At 40.3% G+C, this 18940-nt stretch overlaps 1 protein-coding gene across 1 annotated transcript; it reads left to right on the forward strand.

Moving 5' to 3' along the window:
• Window positions 1-2728: 2728 nt before the first annotated feature.
• fgf5 (fibroblast growth factor 5) lies at window positions 2729-18108 on the forward strand. Its single transcript, XM_038704332.1, has 3 exons — window positions 2729-3098; window positions 5865-5968; window positions 16043-18108. Exons 1-3 carry the CDS (start codon window positions 2888-2890, stop codon window positions 16415-16417), a joined length of 690 nt encoding a protein of 229 aa, XP_038560260.1. The 5' UTR covers window positions 2729-2887; the 3' UTR covers window positions 16418-18108.
• The last annotated feature ends 832 nt before the right edge of the window (window positions 18109-18940 follow it).

Raw genomic sequence — 18940 nt, forward strand, 5'->3', positions numbered from 1 at the left:
ATATGCAGATAATATGGCCTTAGTAGGAAAAAATTGACCCCTCTGGTGAGGCCTCTTATTTAGCACATGTAAAGGCCCTTGAAGCATGGTGCAAAGATAGCGAGCTAGAAATCAACGTGGCAAAGACAAAGAGCCATCTTTGCAATAAAGAAGACATAACAACAGAGCCAGTCGTACTTAATGTCAAGTAGTTGAAACTGTGGGACCTTATTTGTGTATGTGTAGTATTTAGGCATGGTTCTTGACAACCATCTGAGTTTTATAGATATTACAGATTATATTTTTAAGCAATGTTCACAACGACTTAATCTTGACTGAACTGCCTGGGTGCTAGTGCTCAGATTATTGAACTAGTATACATCACAACATTGAAAGTGTTTTAAACCTTTCATCTCTCTGCTTGGTTTGGTCATTTAAATTGCAAGCTTAAGAACAAGCTTAACAGGATAGTGTTAATGGCTAGTAAAATAGTAGGAAATCCTCAAAAACATCTGACCCAAATATATACTGACAGAATGAGAAAGAAGGCTAGAAAAATCACTACAGACAGCACTCACCCTCTTTCTAGCCAGTTTGAGCATCTGAAGTCTGTCAATTGTCTATTTTTGAACAATGTCATCCGACTTTCAACAGACGTTTTAAGAGTGCAAGTAGATGATGATGATGTATTGTTGATCAATTGCTCTTTAAAACCTCAAAGACTGAGGTGCTTGGTGGGTTGGTTTAAGTCACTCTGCAGTCATTTCTGGAGGCAAGTTTCAGCTCACAGTCAAAAAAAGGTAAGCTGTTATCAGTCTGAGAAATGAAAGATTGTCTTACAGAGAAATCTACAATCTACATAAGTCTACAAGTACATTGTCCAGTATAAGACTATCTGAAACAGTACTAGCATTCCTCCTGCCCATACTGACCATGAAGAGATCATGCAACTCTAGTTTACTGTAAGTGATGGGGGGCAAAATCCACAGCCCTTATGTATTAATGGAAGGTAATTTTAGGTTACAGCAGTATGAGTTAGACAAATCAAGTGTGCGTCTTCCAAAGTTAGTCTTTGTAGCTACTTTACATTAAGTGTATAGTATGCTTGAAACGAAATTTGTTTGTGCGACATGTTGTCTGACCAAGTATAAAGGCAAATGCGTTTATACCTGTTCTGGAAGGCCACACTCAAGGGCGGGGTCAAAAGAAGCTGTCATAAAGAGGGGTGACAAGCGATGAGTCATTCAAATTGGGAAGAGCGGCCACACTTTCCGACAGTCTCTGCTCAAAGTCCTGTCCTCAGTTGTATCACACAAGTGATAATTGTGTGAAGAATGAAAACTGACCTTGAGAGAGAAGTAATCCAGCCTACTTTCTCAGCTCTCCACACCTGGCTGATGGGCTGTGTAAAGTGGGCAGGGTGCCATTTAAGTTTTTTTTTCTGCAGGTCATACTTTGATATAGTGTTAGTTGCCAGAATGACCATGACTATGACCAACAACAAAAAAAACTGTTGCTACCTTGAATATTTATGTGTTTTGCCCTAATCAGAACAACAGGCAATAGATTTTTGGGTTTCTCTGTCTTGCTCAAAAGCAGATAAGAAAGAATCGAACACGTGACCTTGCTAGATGAAAGAATCTCCACAAAATAAACTATTGACTTTTCCTCTCACTTGGAACCAGGAAAGTCACATTCAGCAGAAAAGATTTTGCATATTTTATAAGAAAAATGCCTCAGAGTAATTCTTCTTTCTCAATGCATTCAGCTGAGAACATACTTTTTTTAGACACTGTGTATTTGTGTGATTTGTACGTTTGTTTGGCATCACAACCAAACCAGATCTTCACATACTTCACATACAATATACAGCATGTCAATGTTTATGCCTTTTGAACGCAATGCCCTCTGTGTTACTGGTATAGGAATATAGGTGAAATTCCTATCTGAGACATTCAGTGTTTTGCTCAAGGACACTTTGACAGGTCACATGACTGCTGCTGGGACACCGACTGCAAAAACAGACATTCTAAATACTTATTTAGATTGTTTTAAAAAGGATTAAACTCATGGGGTAGCAGGAGGTAGAATCTTATGGGAAAAGGAGAATATAAAAAATCAAACAAATAAAATGACAGAGAAAATAGCGTTGTGTTTAAATGATTGCACAGTATATTCTTTCCACTATCCATTTTTGCAATAATCCACAATCTGATAATAACAATGTCTCTCTGTCACTGCAAACTGCTCAGAATACATCAGGCAGATTGACAGACGCTTCTCCTGTCAGCATGTGGCCTTAACAGATTATAAGGTGGACTAAAGTCTATAAATACGGCTGCCCGAGTCTTCCGGTGAGCCAGTGTTTAAACTCCGCTGCACCACCTGATGATCTCTGCGGTCTGAACCCCACCGTCCTCCCTCCTGCGTTTAACGTTTCATTATTTCGATTCAACTGTTATATGGAAAGAAGCGCCGCCAGAAGAGTCATTTTTCCATGTCTTTTCATGTATGAATTAAGCGCGTCCTCAATCTATTAAAACCATGTCTCCCTGTGCGTAAAATGCCGCGCTTAGTGCGTCCTGGCGCGGACGATTCCTTGGGAAATGTGCGATGTCAGTCGCGTTTCCTTCACGCCCCGCTGCTGTGGATCGGTGCTGAGCAGGAGTGGCATCTCGGCGACAAAATCTGGATGAAAGAGCGTCCTTTAGAGCTCAGGCATGCATCGAGTAGTGAGATCATTGGCGTTATAAATATCCCCGTGCCAGCAGAACAACTCCAGCTACTGCAGCCGGGGTAATGCCCAGGAGCGCTGCACGCCTGTGTGCGCACGGTTTCTGGTGCCCAGACCTCAGAAGCGACATCAAAATGCTAGAAGTGGCCTAGCGAGTGTCTCCTTTTTGGAAGAATGAATGTTTCTCTTTACCTTCTGACCGTCGCTCACTTGATTTGTGCCGCCGCCGGAGCACAGCACGCCTCTTTGGAGCGCCAACTTCTGGAGGAGGAGATCAGTTCGGGACGCAGGACTTGCAGGCTCTACTGTAGGGTTGGCATCGGCTTCCATCTCCAGATTCATCCCGACGGCAGAGTAAACGGCAGCCATGAGCCCAACCAACTGAGTAAGTCATTCACTCCGGTTTCACTATGCATGGGACAGCCTAACTACTAAATTATAAACGTCTGACGCGCAGATGAAGCCGGCGCGTCCCGCTGAGAATGCGCACTTGGATCTACATCCCTGAATCTGAATCTGCTCTAATTGAGTCCCGTCTGCTTGCTGTTGTATCTACTTCAAATGCCATCCCTGGAAGTTACACGAATAATTATTTACACGAATAATCATTTACACAGGAAGAGTTAAGGACCGCGCACCTAAACTTAGGCTGCATGCCCCTGTGAAATATCTGAGCAGCGGCCATCTGGTTGACGAGCCTTGTTTGTGTCTCTCCGGGATGTTGGCAGGTACACTATTTGTGGAAGTAACAGGTGCAGCAGTGAGACACCAGGATGTGTTGAATTGCCAGTCAGCACGATTGTTAACGCTACTCCATACACCGCAATAACAACAAGAACATCCCCCATAGACATCAGACAGTTACTGTTCATGTCTGTTATTGAATTTTAAACTGCTTGTCATCAAACCTGGTGAAAAAATGGGTTTTTTTGCAGGCAAGTTCAGTGATTTGACCTTTAAATGTCAATAAAGAAACAAAGAGCAACAATAAATTGATATACAAGTATGTTATTGCGCTATGTAGAAATACCCTTTCAGATGATTTAGGAGAACTAAGATTTTTAGAATTAAAAACTACACTGTTGTGTTACTTTGTAGAGCAGGTGGTTGATATAAGCAATGGTTATACTGCCCAGACGATGGATTTTTGGGTCTGATTCTAATATAGATTATCGAAATTAATGACAACTGATATTTATTTACATACAATATAAAGTCCACCTCTCTTAAAGTAAAGGTGGAGAGAAGACAGAGATTAAAAAAGAGAGATTTTTGTGTGTGACAAATATCTTAAAATTAAGCCATCAATAAACATCAAGAATTCACAAATGTTTAAATATATATAAAAATATTAAATAAACTAAACTGCTTCATAAACTTAGATTTTTATGAACGGGATTATTTTTCAGCACACCATCCCGAACATGGGAGGTTAGAACAATTAGTTTTCAAATGCCAAAGTTTCCACCATCCTGTAGGCTATGTGAATCATCCTGTCATCTCGGCCAGAAGACTAGTCATAAATCAGATTTTCAGTTTTTAGTGCAACATCAGATCTCTCATGGCTCATCCGCCGACCAAACAGCCGAAGCTCACCATGAAAGTGCACTTGTGACTCCATTTCATGGTCCCCTTTAGAAGAGTTGTCAGGTTACATGGATTTCAACACGACAGCCATGTGGTTTTGAATCCTGCTTGACAGCGCTGGAGACGAGCAGGAGACGCCTTGGATTTGTAACATGAAGATTCTTTTACCATCACACTGCATTACATTTGATACCACCACGTCACAGAATACCTCAGGTAGAAGTTTATACACAGTTCATTTACTACTTTACTGCTACTTTCCTTTTCCTTTTCATTCATTCTGGAATACTTTTCTGACCATAGTGCCATACAGCAGTCAATTGGTACGTGGTGCGAAAATATTGTGTCATTATCAGCATTTGATTAAATGTGAGACATGTTTGTTTGACATGACAAGTTATTTCTTTGAACTAGTGCTTTGGTAAAAGGGAGTTTTTCCTTGCCACTGTTGCCAAGTGCTTGCTCATGGATAGCATTGTTGGGTCTCTGTAAATAACATTACAAAGAGTAATGAGATAACCTATGTTATGAATTGGCGCTACATTAAAAAAAATTATAGAATTGAATTATCCTGCATGTAAGAGCAACTAACTGATTTGTCATCAGTCTGTGTTTCAGTGGACATTTTTAGTGTCCCACAATGGCCCAAATTTTGTTTCAAAAGAACCCACAATGGCCCAACTATTGTGCATTTCCTTGTACCCTAACTCACCCTGTAGTAGTGTAGAACATGACATTACAAGAATTGAGTTCATATGCATTTCAGGAAAAATAGGTTATGGGAGAAAAGTACTGATGCCCGGATTATATCTTCATCAACATTAAAGACAGTAGACTTTTTTTTTTACTGGACACATCTATTAAATTTTTATTCGATTGCACCAGCATAATGTTCACTATCCATGATTTTTCATTTTAAGCATGCTTAAGGAAATATTTGGTTAGACAACCGGGTTAAGGTTGTGAAACTATGGTTTTGGTTAAATGTTGATTTGATATATGAGTCAAGATGCAGACACATGTCTCTGAGGTAAATGCCAAACTCTTTGTATACTACTTTGCATTTTAACTTTTCTCTGCAATATATGATATGTCACATGGCTTCAACAAATGGTGCCATTAAACATTTCTACTCACTGCAACCAGTCATTTACCTAGTTTGGCCACTGAACAGTCTGTCTGAACATCTGGGGTTTAGGTGAGGTTTTTCTGAGGGCGGGGGATTCACACAACCTGGTGACTCTCAAGGGTTGATCCCGCCTGTGAACTCCAGTCCTCTACTGTCAGTCCCACAAGCAGTCTCATGTTAACCACTGATACAGATATAAGTAGCTCACTGTCCCATTCGTTTGAACTCACCTGAACACCGGTGATCTAAATGACCATGCTGAAAGGTCACGCGCCAGAGGTGCAGCTGAAATGGCGAACAGAGCTGAAACGAGAGCAGAGCTGGCCATGTCCAACTCTGTTGTCCGGACGGTGGAGGAGCGACGAGATACAGAAAACAACAAGAGGAGTAAAAATACACTCAGTCATTCATCAGAGCGTGTTTTTGTCCACCCAGGTGTCCTGGAGCTCTTTGCGGTTTCTCAAGGGGTCATCGGCATCAAAGGGGTCTACAGTAACAGATTCCTTGCCATGAATAAAAGAGGACGGCTCCATGCCACTGTAAGTATCCCACACAAACTGCTTCTGTTTGTCACCCTGTACCCTTTGTAGGGTTACTACATGTTAATTTGAAGTGTTGCAATGCTGTTGTCCAATCGTACAGCTGAAATGGCTCAGAAAATGTCAATCAGCTACTGCATTATGGTTTGGATTGTAAAAGTAATGCATATGCTAATGTTTACTCTCTACAGTTAGATTATTGCTGAAGATTTCTTAAAAGTTGCACTAATTAATTGTTTGAAATGTTGATAGTTTGGTAAATTAAAGTTAGCAAACAGTTGCCAATCTGGCAGACAAACGGGAACAGGCTAAAATGTTTATTGTTAATACACAAAATATTGAGTGCTCACACCTCTGAACTGTCTTTTCACCGTGGAATGAATCTAAAAATAGGGATAAAGGCGGACTCTCTTGGACAGTCTCTCGGCGAAGGCTTTCACGATGTTGCACGTGATTGTACATATGAAGAGTGACAGAGGAAGTTGTGTGAAGAGTAAAAAAAACCCTTCATAGATAAGTCTAAATCATGTTCTGACATCAGTCAGTTTTATATTGTTTACTTCTGATTTTGATCAACCATTTATTGTGTCCACGCCTGGTGTCAGAATTTAATTTGGCCAAATAGCATTATTGTTCGGACACCACACTGTGAATCTACATCTAATTTTCTGTTGATGCAATGCTCCTCTGTGCAGCAGCCCAACTTCTTTTGGACTTATTAAATGGGTGTATTTCTTCATCAAAACCTTGTCTAGTGCAGCTATATTTGTTGTATTTATTATTTGTTATGTTTGTGCAGCCTTGCATCTGTGCTGCAGAACAAAATCCCCAAATCTGACATCAGCATGTCATGGCATACTGCTGTAATCTTTAGCCATAGTTTCGAAGACTTTCAAATCCCCCCAAACACACAATAAGCCCAAATCGGCCCACAGCAGCTTGGCCTCTCTGCCTAAAGCAGGCTGGCCAGCCAGCCTCACTGACGATTCATCTGTGGGAGCATTGGCAGGCGTATAGATAGAAGCGGCGTCCTATTAGCATGTGTTAATGGGAAGAGCAGATTAATTCTTGTCTGGGACAGCTGATAATATACAGAGGAGTGAGCCACAAAGTCAAGATCAATATGTTGCGTAAACAATCAGCCAGGCAAGCAACAATCGGTGATCCGGGGAGTCAGTGAGCTGCCGTGGGTGTGAATGCTAAGCGTTCGCGATTTATGCCCCCTCAGCTCCCGGTATTGTTTCATGAAACCTCAGCGGGGGAGTGATGTTGCGTCTTTCCTCAAAGTGCATTCTCAGCCATGGCTTCCTAAAAATCTACTAATGCGACAGTGAGCGGTCCACCAGAAGATACATATTCAGTTGTCATTCCAGTTTATATAAGTGCACGGGATAATTACTAACTTTCTCAGGGTCAAAGCACATCCCAAACAAGAATTAAATACAAACCAAAACTGGGGACACATGGATAATAAGACATAACAATGTGACAAAGCAAAACCGCACACTGTTCTGCTGGAAGTTTGTCATTCATGGCCACGGTCTGACTCAGTGGGATTTTCTCTCTTGTATGCATGTCTGCAATCCGGCCTAATCTGCCCCTTTGTCTCTCATTCCAAACTGTCAAAATATGCTACTTTCCACATCCAGTCCTTCTGCATCGACTCAAAGCTGGATTTTCTGTTGTTTGTGGCTGGTTCTGTTGTGTCAGCATGACTCCTTTAATCAACACAGTCAGGCTGAAGTCAATGCCCTTAGAGCAGAGCTGTTTGCAGGTTCCAGTGTGGAATCGGCATTAATTAACAATCTTTGTATCAATCAAGATGTCAGTCAAGGACAGAAAATACATTTGCTAAAAAGCTTCCATTTGCATAACTCATTATTTAATCTTATGATCAAAGAGTAGGATTAGTAACAGATCAACACAACTGGAGGCTGTTTGCTCATGGGCACAGCAACATGCTGATTCTTCCTCACAGCTGAAGGGCAGTCCATCTTGTTGTCTCGGTTGAAGTTGAATTATGTTTGGTTTGCGATTGGTGTGATTTTCTGTGTCCGAGTTGCTTGAAAGGCAGGAATAATCTCATTGGTTGAGTTAAATGTCAGGTATCAAAAAAGAAACGACAGTTCCCCATGATGCTTCCCGGGGAACCTGAAATGAATTGGCTGAAATCAACTCAAAGACCAAGTTTCACTGGGGGTTGCCTCATTTTTCTTCAATGGAAATTTTCACTACCATCAGACCAGATTTTCTGGTTTCTTTTCAAGAAATCAAATCAGAGATATGAAACTCTAATGGGCTGATATTTACAGAGCACAGTCATGGTCCCAGCAGGATGAGCCCCTTTCATTTTAGAAACAACATCACCTTGCCAATAACACCATCTTTAGGACTAATTCTTCATTATAGGGATCAATGCTGTAAATATAACAAAACGGTCAGTGTGTTGAGCTTTATTCCATACCATGGCTAACAGAAGTTCATACTATAAAACTTTCAACCATATCTTGCTGCCAGTTCCTCCATGACTACTAACTTCCATTCACTGAGGAAGCTTGGCAAAAAGTTTGTGAGTGGTCTTTGAGTGAAGTCAAAAAATGTGACACTATTCAGCCTCTAAACGCTGATAACAGGCCTATAGACTTATTTTTAGATTGACTATATAAATTTAAGTTTTTTAATTTCATATTTGATATTTTAAACAGAGGGGGTTTTTTTGCATTCATTTCTACTACTTACTGTTGATTCCCTGAACTCTGAGAGACGGAGAGGTTCTCTGGCTCCAACCGTTGGGGCTTATTTTTGCCTCCGGAGCAGCTCTGCCTCAAAGAAATATTTGTATAACTAAAACTCCAATCTGTGGCTACAGCTGCACTGTGCTATTTAACCGCCTTGATGATTTGGGGTGGATGTAAACCTCGGGGGCCACAGACAGGCTTGGGCCTCACGTCTGGGTGTCAGGTGACACCCTGAACCTTATCTTGTTGCACCGTCTGTCATATTTAATATTTAGATGTTTTCACAGTGGCAATTTATTGGTTAAATAAGAGGCGTGGAGACAGATGCACATTGCTCTGCATGACCTACTCAGCAAGCCATCACAAACATAATCTTTTGAAAGGTGAAAGGGTCACCTGCATACATTAAACCAACATTGACAGCGCAAGAGAGAGAGAGAGACAGAGAGAGAAAGAGAAGGAGGCTTTTCTTTTCCTATTTAATTATAAGTTATTTTATTTCTTTAATTATACTTGTGTATATATATATTTCTAACAGCAAAAATCACAGTTCTTCTCTTTATGTAACATTTTGTTGTTTCTTATTTCACACTTGCTTTGGCATTGTAAAGCTCTGTTTTCCATGCCAGTAAAGCCCCTTTGCATTGAACTGAATTGAATCAAAATGAAATCATAGCTACAGAAAATGCTGATAAACCATAAAGGATTTTATAAGTGAAACCACCTGAATGAACCCATTTTCAGCTACAGTTTCTTTTGCATCTCTGATGGATTTACACTGTAGACACTTTTTTTGTCAGATCCTTAAATGTTTCCTTTCACAAACAGTTCATTACAAATCCAGGCCCTTAAGCTAGTGTGCATAAAAGTAGATAACAAAATAACAAAAGTTATAACATGGTCCTTGCAGGCTTTACTGTACTATCTGTTTACCATTGACATTTTTTAGTTTTGAGTGTCAATTCTCACAATATATTTGATGGCCACTGCCATTGGTACAGACATTCATGTCGCTATAACTTTGGTGATCCCCTGACTTGTCATCTAGTGCCACCATCAGATCGAATAGGCCTACATGCAAATCTGATCAGCTGTACTAATCAAATGTGGAGATGCTAACACACTAAACTAACATTGTGACAATGGTAAACATTAATACACTTAACTGCTATAACAAAGAAATGGACATTTTGAGACAGCATCATATCTCACAAATGATAAATAACAACAACAAAATGTGCTTTTTGTTCTCCACTATTGATAAACTACTAAATCCCACCTGATCAATTCCTTCTGAACTCTCTTTCGATAAATGCAATGACTTTGCCACTTACTTCCAAGACAAAATCTCCAGCATCAGAAATAATACTTTAATATTGCACAAATGTGAATGGAGCCTGTCTGTCCCCTCACATCGCTCAGCCATCCTGTTTACTCCTGACGAGGTGGTTCAGCAGCTTAAATCTTCCACCTGTTCTCTCGATCCTATTCCCACAAAACTGTTTAAATGTCTCTTTCACTGACCGGATGATCTTCTGCATATCACTAATACCTCCCTACAGTCTGGTGTTTCCCCACTTCTCTCAAGCGTGCTGTTCTCACGTTACTGAAAGAAAGTAGTCTAGACCCATCCATGACTAGCAACTATAGACTAATCTCCAACCTTCCTGTTATGAGTAAAACCCTTTCAAAAAGGTTGTCTACAAACAACTGCATAGTTACCTAACCCTCCACAACCTGTATGATGTGTACCAGTCGGGCTTTAGAGTGAATCATAGCACTGAAACAGCTCAAAGTAGTCAATGATCATAATATCAACAGCGATGCAAACACATTTTCTATTCTAGTTTTATTAGACCTGAGTTTTGACACCTGATCATGACATTCTACAAAATATACTTGAAAACTGTATTGGAATATCTGGACCTGTTCTTCAATGGTTCTCAATGTATTTACAAGGAAGGACTTTCTACATATCTATTGACAACTTCACATCTGAAGAAGTCAAGATTTCTGTGGGTTCCGCAAGGGTCAGTTTTTGGTCTACTGCTATTCATTCCATACATGCTCCCTCTTCGTACTACCATAGAGAATCACAATGTATCCTACCATTCTTATGCTGGTGATACACCGCTGTATGTCTCAATTTCCTTAGACAACTAATCCATGTTTACTGAAAAGTTAAACTGTGTAAGAAATGTGTTAGACGAATAAAATTTACTTGACTTATGTATCAATTAATTACATTTGAAAGCATGCTAGCATACTGACGTTATGATCTAGCTGAAAGCACAGATGTACCTAAATACAGCCTTACAGAGCCTCTAGCATGGCATGCATGTACCCATTATGAGTCGTCAACTAAGAATTGCGTAGATGACAACAGGTGCAAACACAACTGAGGTGGGAGTATTGAAACGAGGGTTTGGTGTGTTTTAATGGTTTCCACCATGGAGAGTCAGGAGGGAAAGCAGTCACTCCGTAAAAACCTTGGTTTCATTCAGTGTGTCCCGAGTATGTGGAAATCATGTGTACCTGCCCATCTTGCCTGAGATTACACTAAGTACTTGGGACAGCACGCCTGAAAAACTGTTTTGGGAAACCCCAGCAGAAACAGCTACAGTATGCTGGAATGACCCAGACGCGAGTAAATGCCAGCAGATTGTGATTCATCCAGCCAGATGGAACGATCACCGACCGTCTGCACCGTGCCCGGTCGCTCTGTGATCTCCTGTCCCTGGCCCTGTACGCTCCAACGCTCCATTCCCTCTCCGATACCTACAATGGGTTGTGTCGGTATTACACCGGCGCGCTGTGAACAGTTGGTGATCGTTCCCTCTGGCTGGATGAATTTTACACGTGATCCATGCACTACTGCAGCAACTTCCTAAATTCTTCCATCTCACGGAGAAAAAAAGTCAGGTCGAAACAAAATTTGCTTTATTGGCATGAATGTTAATACAACAGTATTGCCAAGGCTAAAGCGAAATACAAAAAAAAAAATTCTATTCATATAGTTCATCGAATAAATAAAATAAAATAATTGTATTTCTATATTTTGGATATAGAATGTAAATGACCTTTATTAATCTCAGCATCTTTCAAATACTGGTTGTTATATATGCTTATTCATATCATACATTTTCTTCTTAAGTTAGGTCATTACATTTTGAGTGTTCACACACACGCGTTTTAAGCGAATATACACAGCCCGCCGATACTACAGCTATATGAACCCTTTGCTGTGATTTAATTGCAATAAACGGATCAAACTGATGCCGAAATAACTACAATATGATGCCGTTTTGTTAGACATATGAATTCATACTTTTAAAATACGTGTTTTCTGAATGGAGTTCGGATCGATCAGGGCTATGCTATGCTAACCTGTTCACAGTAAAGTACAACGACAGCTGGAATAAAGTTACAGACACACATTTTCTAAACTCACCAGGTGGTTCAACTTCCTCGCTTTCTTTTCTCCAAGTAATGTCCAGCTTTGTCCGGTTTTAATATAAAAATGAAGTAGTAGTCCAGCAGAACTCTGGTGCCATCCGACACTAACAACAACAGTGGAACCGGATGTGCACGGAAGCTAGCTGCCGAGAAGCGCGAGTAAAGATAAATCAAGTTGTAATTCCAAAAACTAGTAAAAAGCTAATTTAATAAAACCAGTTAACTCTGACCTCCTCCCGCTGGTAAACGGCGTAGTTGTCAGAGCAGAATCCAGACCCACTATGGGTGTATATTTGTCCGAAAGCTGCAGCGCTACTTCCTGTACACTTCCCCGTTCTTTAGCAGCTCCCCGTTGGCCAGTGGATTGTCATTACACCACTTGCCTGTTCCTCTCCAAACAATGCTCCAAAGCCACAGGTGACATTTGGACAATCTCACCGCTGATAGGCTTTCGCAACGTCACGTCAAGCAAATTTCTCGCCCAAGTTGAAAAATTTGAACTCGTGCGAACCAGCAAATTGCGGGAAAAACGCCTCATTCGCGCCGCTAGGTGCGAATTTGCAGGAATTTGCATCTTTGCAATGACAACATCAAGCCGCCAAAAACGCTGGATTCGCTTTTGGTAGGAACGCACCTTTAAAGGGCAATTATCCTCGTAGAGTTTACTTGGTAGTACAGTGTAAAGAAACGCAGCATATGTGTGTTTTGCAGTAACTGCAACATAAGGTTAAATAAGGTTAAAGCTGCATATGTGACATAAAAATACTGTTATTAAATATTTCATTATTTAGTTTCTAACGTTTACTTATAGCAGTCTTATCAGAGGTTGTCACTAAGCTAACAGGTTAAAAAGGTGATTTTTCATGATTGGAATATAAAAGGAGAGAAAAGCTTTTAATTTTATTTTCTTTCGTAGCTCTTACGGTGTGTTCAAGGTGTATTCAGGTTTATGGAGCTACAGTATTGTCCTGTTTTACCATGAATAAAGCCGTAGACCATCATTCAGCCGGGGATGCTACATAGAATAATACCGGTATTATCTAATATTGTTAATTTCTCTACGTCTTCTTTCAAGGCAAAAGTAGTAAATGCACTTTTGATTGGCATTTTTTATTTTATTTATTGATTTTGCATTTAGCTCATAAAATGTTGCTAAAGACTGCTAAGTGTTTTTCAACCAGTAAGAAACCCAGTCCCAAGTTTGTGCATAGTTTGAGTGTGGTCCTAGTTCAGTTTGTAGTCTCAGATTTGAGTGGAATTGGAATTCAAAATTGCTCTATCCATCTGTCTGTAATAGTTGTAAGAATATAAAGAACACATTTTTGTCAAGAAATATTATTTGGGTAGAGGGGGAAAAAGGTTAGCCATCGGTAACTTTCTAACTCTGCCCTCTATAAAGCTACCCCGAGGATCATGGGAAAGGTCCCTTTAAAAGAGTGTGACCAATCCAGCAGGGCAAGAGACAGCTTAAACAGCTGTACAAGCGTTATGATTTTAACAATAAGATCTTTGGAATCTGGCTGCAGCCATTAAATCCTATGAAACACAGCAGGGGACAAAGCCCCTTCCTAGTATGCGTGTGTGTGTGTGTGTGTGTGTGTGTGTGTGTGTGCGTGTGTGTGTGCCTGTGTGTGTGAGTACATTCATACATGCTCCAATGGATTTGTTTCCAAATATGTAATTCCCTGACTGGTACCAGAGCTGGTGTGTTGCTCAAATGTAGCGTTCTGTTAAATCACCGCAATCCACCCATAGCAGTGACTCGGGAGGTCTGTGCAGTTTTCTAATCATTTTTAAAAACAACAGCCAAAAGGAACAGTCGGTCACTTTGAATAACTTAAAGGTTTGTACTGTTATGCCGCGGCCGCAGCGCTCTCTCTTGTGACTGGCATGTTTACCAAACGCTGTAATGGCATCATTTTCTGCTATGCTTCACTCTTCAGCAAAGCAGAACAGTTTGTTTTATTTCAGAATGGCAGAAGGTTATACAAGGAAGTCATACTAATTCACGAAAGCAGGCATCCCTGGGTACATGTCAGAGTTTCCCACCCAAGATATTTTTAGGCACAAAACTGGAACATTCACTGAATATCTGCGTCTCCGTTTGTGAAATGTGGTGTGACAGCACGTAATACAGCATGCCGGTGTTGTCTTTACATTTTTACCAAACATGTAGTATATTGTCACGAACATTTTAGTAGAGGACGTTTGGTTTGGTACACAATTTATTTCAGTAAATTACTTGTGGAAAATATATTCAAAAGTTCCATGTGGATCTTTGAGATTATTATTTCTGATGTATTAATGCATAAGCAGCATATAAATCCACCCCTATAGACCAGCCTATTTAGCTAGCATGTAGCTAGGATCATTAGCATTGCCCACGCAAATTAGAAGCCAGAGCTAAATAAAGCTCTTCAAAGTCATCACTGAGATATTTTAGGTTTCTCAGTAAATTATAGCAACAAGGAGCAGCGGGGCAGAGAACTGTTTGGACATTGTTCAACCTAAGCCAGAAACCACAATGTATCTCCAGGAAAAATCATCAATATATATATATATATCACATATTCTTACAGCATCACCTAAGTAACACATTTCTCAAAATGTTTAGTGAAATACAAAATTAATCTATTGAATGTGTCACATGCTTTCAGTAATTTTTCTTCACCTCACAGATACAATCAGTCCATTGCTATTGTATCAAACAACATGACCAGAAAAACAACTTCCTGTGTGTCTTCATTTAGAAGCTGTTCTTGGATGAAGTTAATGCAAAGGCCACAATAAATTGTTGGACCACTAGAAAGGAGGCCCTGCTACTGTCAGTCAAAGCATCTCTGTGATAAGGAAAGTCATTTAGATGACTTTGAAACCCGCCCAAGATGAAAGCGTAATCTCGTGCTGTTTTGGAGCGGTCTCACTTTTACAGCAGCTAAACCAATCAGATCACAATCAGACAATATTGTGTTGAGCCACAATGGGGCCCTGCAATAAGCAATTATAGATTAACATAACAGAGTGTTTGACGTTTTCCCACTCTGGGACAAAAAAAGATCCAAGTTTTTTCCTTCAGTTTTGGCTTAGGCTTAGGTAATAAGTCTAACATTAGCTTCGCTTTCCATCACATTTAGTCGCCCTCCCTGATCAGCCATTGTGTGAGAAAACATCATTTTCAATTTAAATGATTTTTGTTGATTTGTTACATAGTGAAACAAAGGTTTCCCTTATCCCACTGCAAATCTGACAGGCGATTTAGGCACAAAGACACTGACTTGTACAGTATAATATCCAATACCTTGTATTTATTATTTTAAAGAGAAAGAAATGGAATACTTTAGATGACAATGTGTGTTCTATGCTATTTTGTCCGAAGAAGGAAACACATCTCACAATAAGGACAGTTTACATAGAAAATCACAAAAGGTTTCACGCAGTAGCACTGTGTGTGCCCGTGTGTCAGATCACCATTAATAATGAAATAAAATTGCATCACTGGTCAGCTTCAACATGCTTGTTGGTGGGATCTTTCTTGTAAATGAAGTGGAGCCTTCCACTTTTCTTTCCCCAAATTAAAGATAATTACCTTAGAAGAAGTTAACAAGGGGTTAGGTTACGTGGCAGCATGCAAACAGTCCCCACATGCTCTGCAGCTGAGATTTGTTTACACGTGGAAAGATCCAGGATCATGAACTCAGAAATGGAACATGTGGAACAATTTACAGATTTAGTAGATTTAAAGATGTGTTACTTAAAAAATAATCACAAATACTCTCATTGACTGATCTAAACAAATGGACTATAGTATTCTGGCTCGGTTCCATTAGATTAAAGTCAAGAAAAACACCTGCTGATACCTTATATTTCCCTTCTTTTGTAGGAATGGTTCACAGACGACTGTAAGTTCAGGGAACGTTTCCAGGAGAACAGCTACAACACTTACGCCTCAGTAATCCACAGGAACCACAGGACTGGTCGCGAATGGTATGTGGCCCTCAATAAGAGAGGGAAAGCTAAAATGGGCTCCAGCCCGCGGGTCAAATCCCAGCATGTCTCCACCCACTTCTTGCCCAGGGTCACCCTGCACAACAAGAGTGAGCGAGGCTTCACCATCACAGACAGGAGCAAAGAGAGGAGGAAAGCCCCGCCACCGCCACCGCCACCCAAACCTTCTCTGGCGAAGGCTAACATCCATGCGGGAACAGCACCGAGACGCACGCAAGTGAAGTACTGGCCCAAATACCGGTTTGGATAGATGTCATAGGGTTTGGATCTATAGGGGCATACAAGTTGCATAGACGTTGGGCATCTAACTAATGGACGTACCCAAAAGACTGACAATGATCATTTATTACATTCAAAGCATTCCGGGTATCTATGAAGCATGTGAAAAACCTCAAAGGGCTGCCAGGTACAACTATTGAGCTTTTCTTTGTTGAAGCTATGATCAGAGTTGGGAGTTGTCTTTCCACTTGAGCTGATGATGCTCAGTCCTGTTTTATGTTATAATTTGTGTACATGGGAAACTTGCCCCATTGACATTTGAGATCAGATGCTGTTAAAAGTGAAATCTATAACTTTCTGCACATTCTTGGTGAGGCATACTGAAAATGATATTTGAATTATACATCAAAAACAGATACATGAGTCATTCATGTTGTCCTGCTATCTTGCTGGCTAAATGAAAATGTCCTCAACTGGCCCTGTGAGGTCCTTTATCATTTCCTAGGAACTGTACAAAAATGATTATGGTGCAGAAAGAGGAACAGGTATGTGTTTTTCTTTTTCCTTTTAAATTTCTTTTAAATAAAAGATCAAAATTGAAATAGGAGGAAGATAAAGATGCCCCTGGGTCATAAATGTGCAGTTTGCCATAAGCAGACAACAAACATGTCTTTGTATCTGGGCTTTATTTTCCTCCAAATAATCAACCAGTGGTTAGTAAGGAACCAATATTTAAGTTTTGAGAAACAGAAAACGAGTGGATATTAATAATTAATAATTGTAAGAGGTCTCCATTTTTCACTAGCCAGCAGTGGCTCCTACCTTCATTTTACAGTAGATGTCAGTAGAGATGTTAGAGGGGGCCCTTTGCAATTGTTTTTCTCACTCAAACAGACGGTCTAAAAAAAAGATTCATATTTCTGGGGATGCTTTTGTAATTTTAAAAGTGAAACTATTTTTGTACATTCCCATTTTTCAGAGTACAACAAAACATAGGTTAGGGATTTCAGCTTTAAACACTGAAAAATGATTATATCACAACACATGAACGGGTCTTTCAAACCTTGCTCGGAAAGTGCTTCAAACATGTCTCCTACCTAAACATAACAGACCAATTGTCCCCTTTCCCAACACCAGATTTATGATAATCAACATGAAAACGAGGACTGGTTATCTGCAGACAGGCCCCTTCCTCCTGGACAGCTGTGAGGGATCAGGGAGAAAACTGCCCTTCAAAATTATCATTTCAGCAACCGGCTGTCCCCCCAAAAAATCCAGAGTCATGACCTCACGGCATTCCACTCGCTGTCACCGCAGGGATAAAGATGCCAAGAAAGAGCGGTCACTTGTTTTGGGGAAGGTTGAAGCTGTAGGTGTATCAGATGGCAAACAGCCGTAGAAAGGCCCTGTAGGAACATACGGACATCTCTGGGGAGGAAGGCAGGGTTTGACTTAAAGTACATAGCCAATGAGCCTGAATTATAAATTAATTGCTGTATTTCATTTAATTGTTTGAATTACTTGAGCTACTGGTAAATTTTGCAGAAGCATTCTAAGAAATTCAAATGGACTGTAAAACTACTTTGATCATATTCCACTGTCACAACATGTGTGTTTACCTATGGGGAAATATTCCAAGTACATAATGTCACAATGTATGTCATCTACATTTTGACAACTGAGATGAAAATCTCATATATCTTCATAGATTCTTTTAAGCCTGTAACGGTCTATACACATTAAAATGATCTAACTCAATTGTGAGTTAAAAAGCTTTAGGGTTATGGATATGCTAGATTTCCCCTTATCTTTATACATTATGGTACATTTTTAAATTTAAACCTTTTATTCCACAGTGTAACCAAAAATGATTTACAGATGTGGTTAAGATTGAAGAAGCTACATGCTTGGAACGGATTCTGGTCTTGTCATCATTTATTAAGATGCTTCTGTCTTTGTCTGACTGTGTTAATAATCTGCTTCCTTGTTGCCATGGAATATATATATATATATATATATATATATATAAATACCTTGTTCCTTGGACAATGGTATTATCTAACATTTTTAGAGACACCCTGCAATTTAACAAACAAACAGGTTGAAAACATAACGACCACCATCATGTAGTCACGTCAATTTTTTCACAAATCACAATTTGCCTCAAGGGGCTTTGCAATCTGTTCACCATACAACATCCTCTGTCCTCTGTACACCATCCATCCATCGTCAACCACTTATCCTGCATACGGGGTCGCGGGGGGCTGGAGCCAATCCCAGCTGACATCGAGCGAAAAGCGGGGTACAGCCTGGACAGGTCGCGAGTCTATCGCAAGGCCACACATAGACAAACAACCAGACACACTCACATTCACACCTAAGGACAATTTAGGGTCACCAATCAACCTAGGCCACATGTTGCTGAATGGTGGGAGGAAGCCAGAGCACTCGGAGAGAACCCACGCGGACACGGGGAGAACATGCAAAGTCCACACAGAAAGGCCGGGGCAACCGGGGTTTGAACCCACAACCTTCTTGCTGTGTGTATCCACCA

This window comes from Micropterus salmoides, unplaced genomic scaffold (genome assembly GCF_014851395.1).
Source record: "Micropterus salmoides isolate LMB-PRFRI ecotype aquatic unplaced genomic scaffold, ASM1485139v1 Ms_hic_scaffold_7, whole genome shotgun sequence".
Taxonomy (NCBI): Eukaryota; Metazoa; Chordata; class Actinopteri; order Centrarchiformes; family Centrarchidae; genus Micropterus; species Micropterus salmoides.

Coding starts and splice junctions, on each gene's coding strand:
- fgf5 (XM_038704332.1), top strand. CDS start 2,888: ATGAATGTTTCTCTTTACCTTCTGACCGTCGCTCACTTGATTTGTGCC. Junction 3,099..5,864: donor CCATGAGCCCAACCAACTGA/GTAAGTCATTCA, acceptor TTGTCCACCCAG/GTGTCCTGGAGCTCTTTGCG. Junction 5,969..16,042: donor GAGGACGGCTCCATGCCACT/GTAAGTATCCCA, acceptor CTTCTTTTGTAG/GAATGGTTCACAGACGACTG.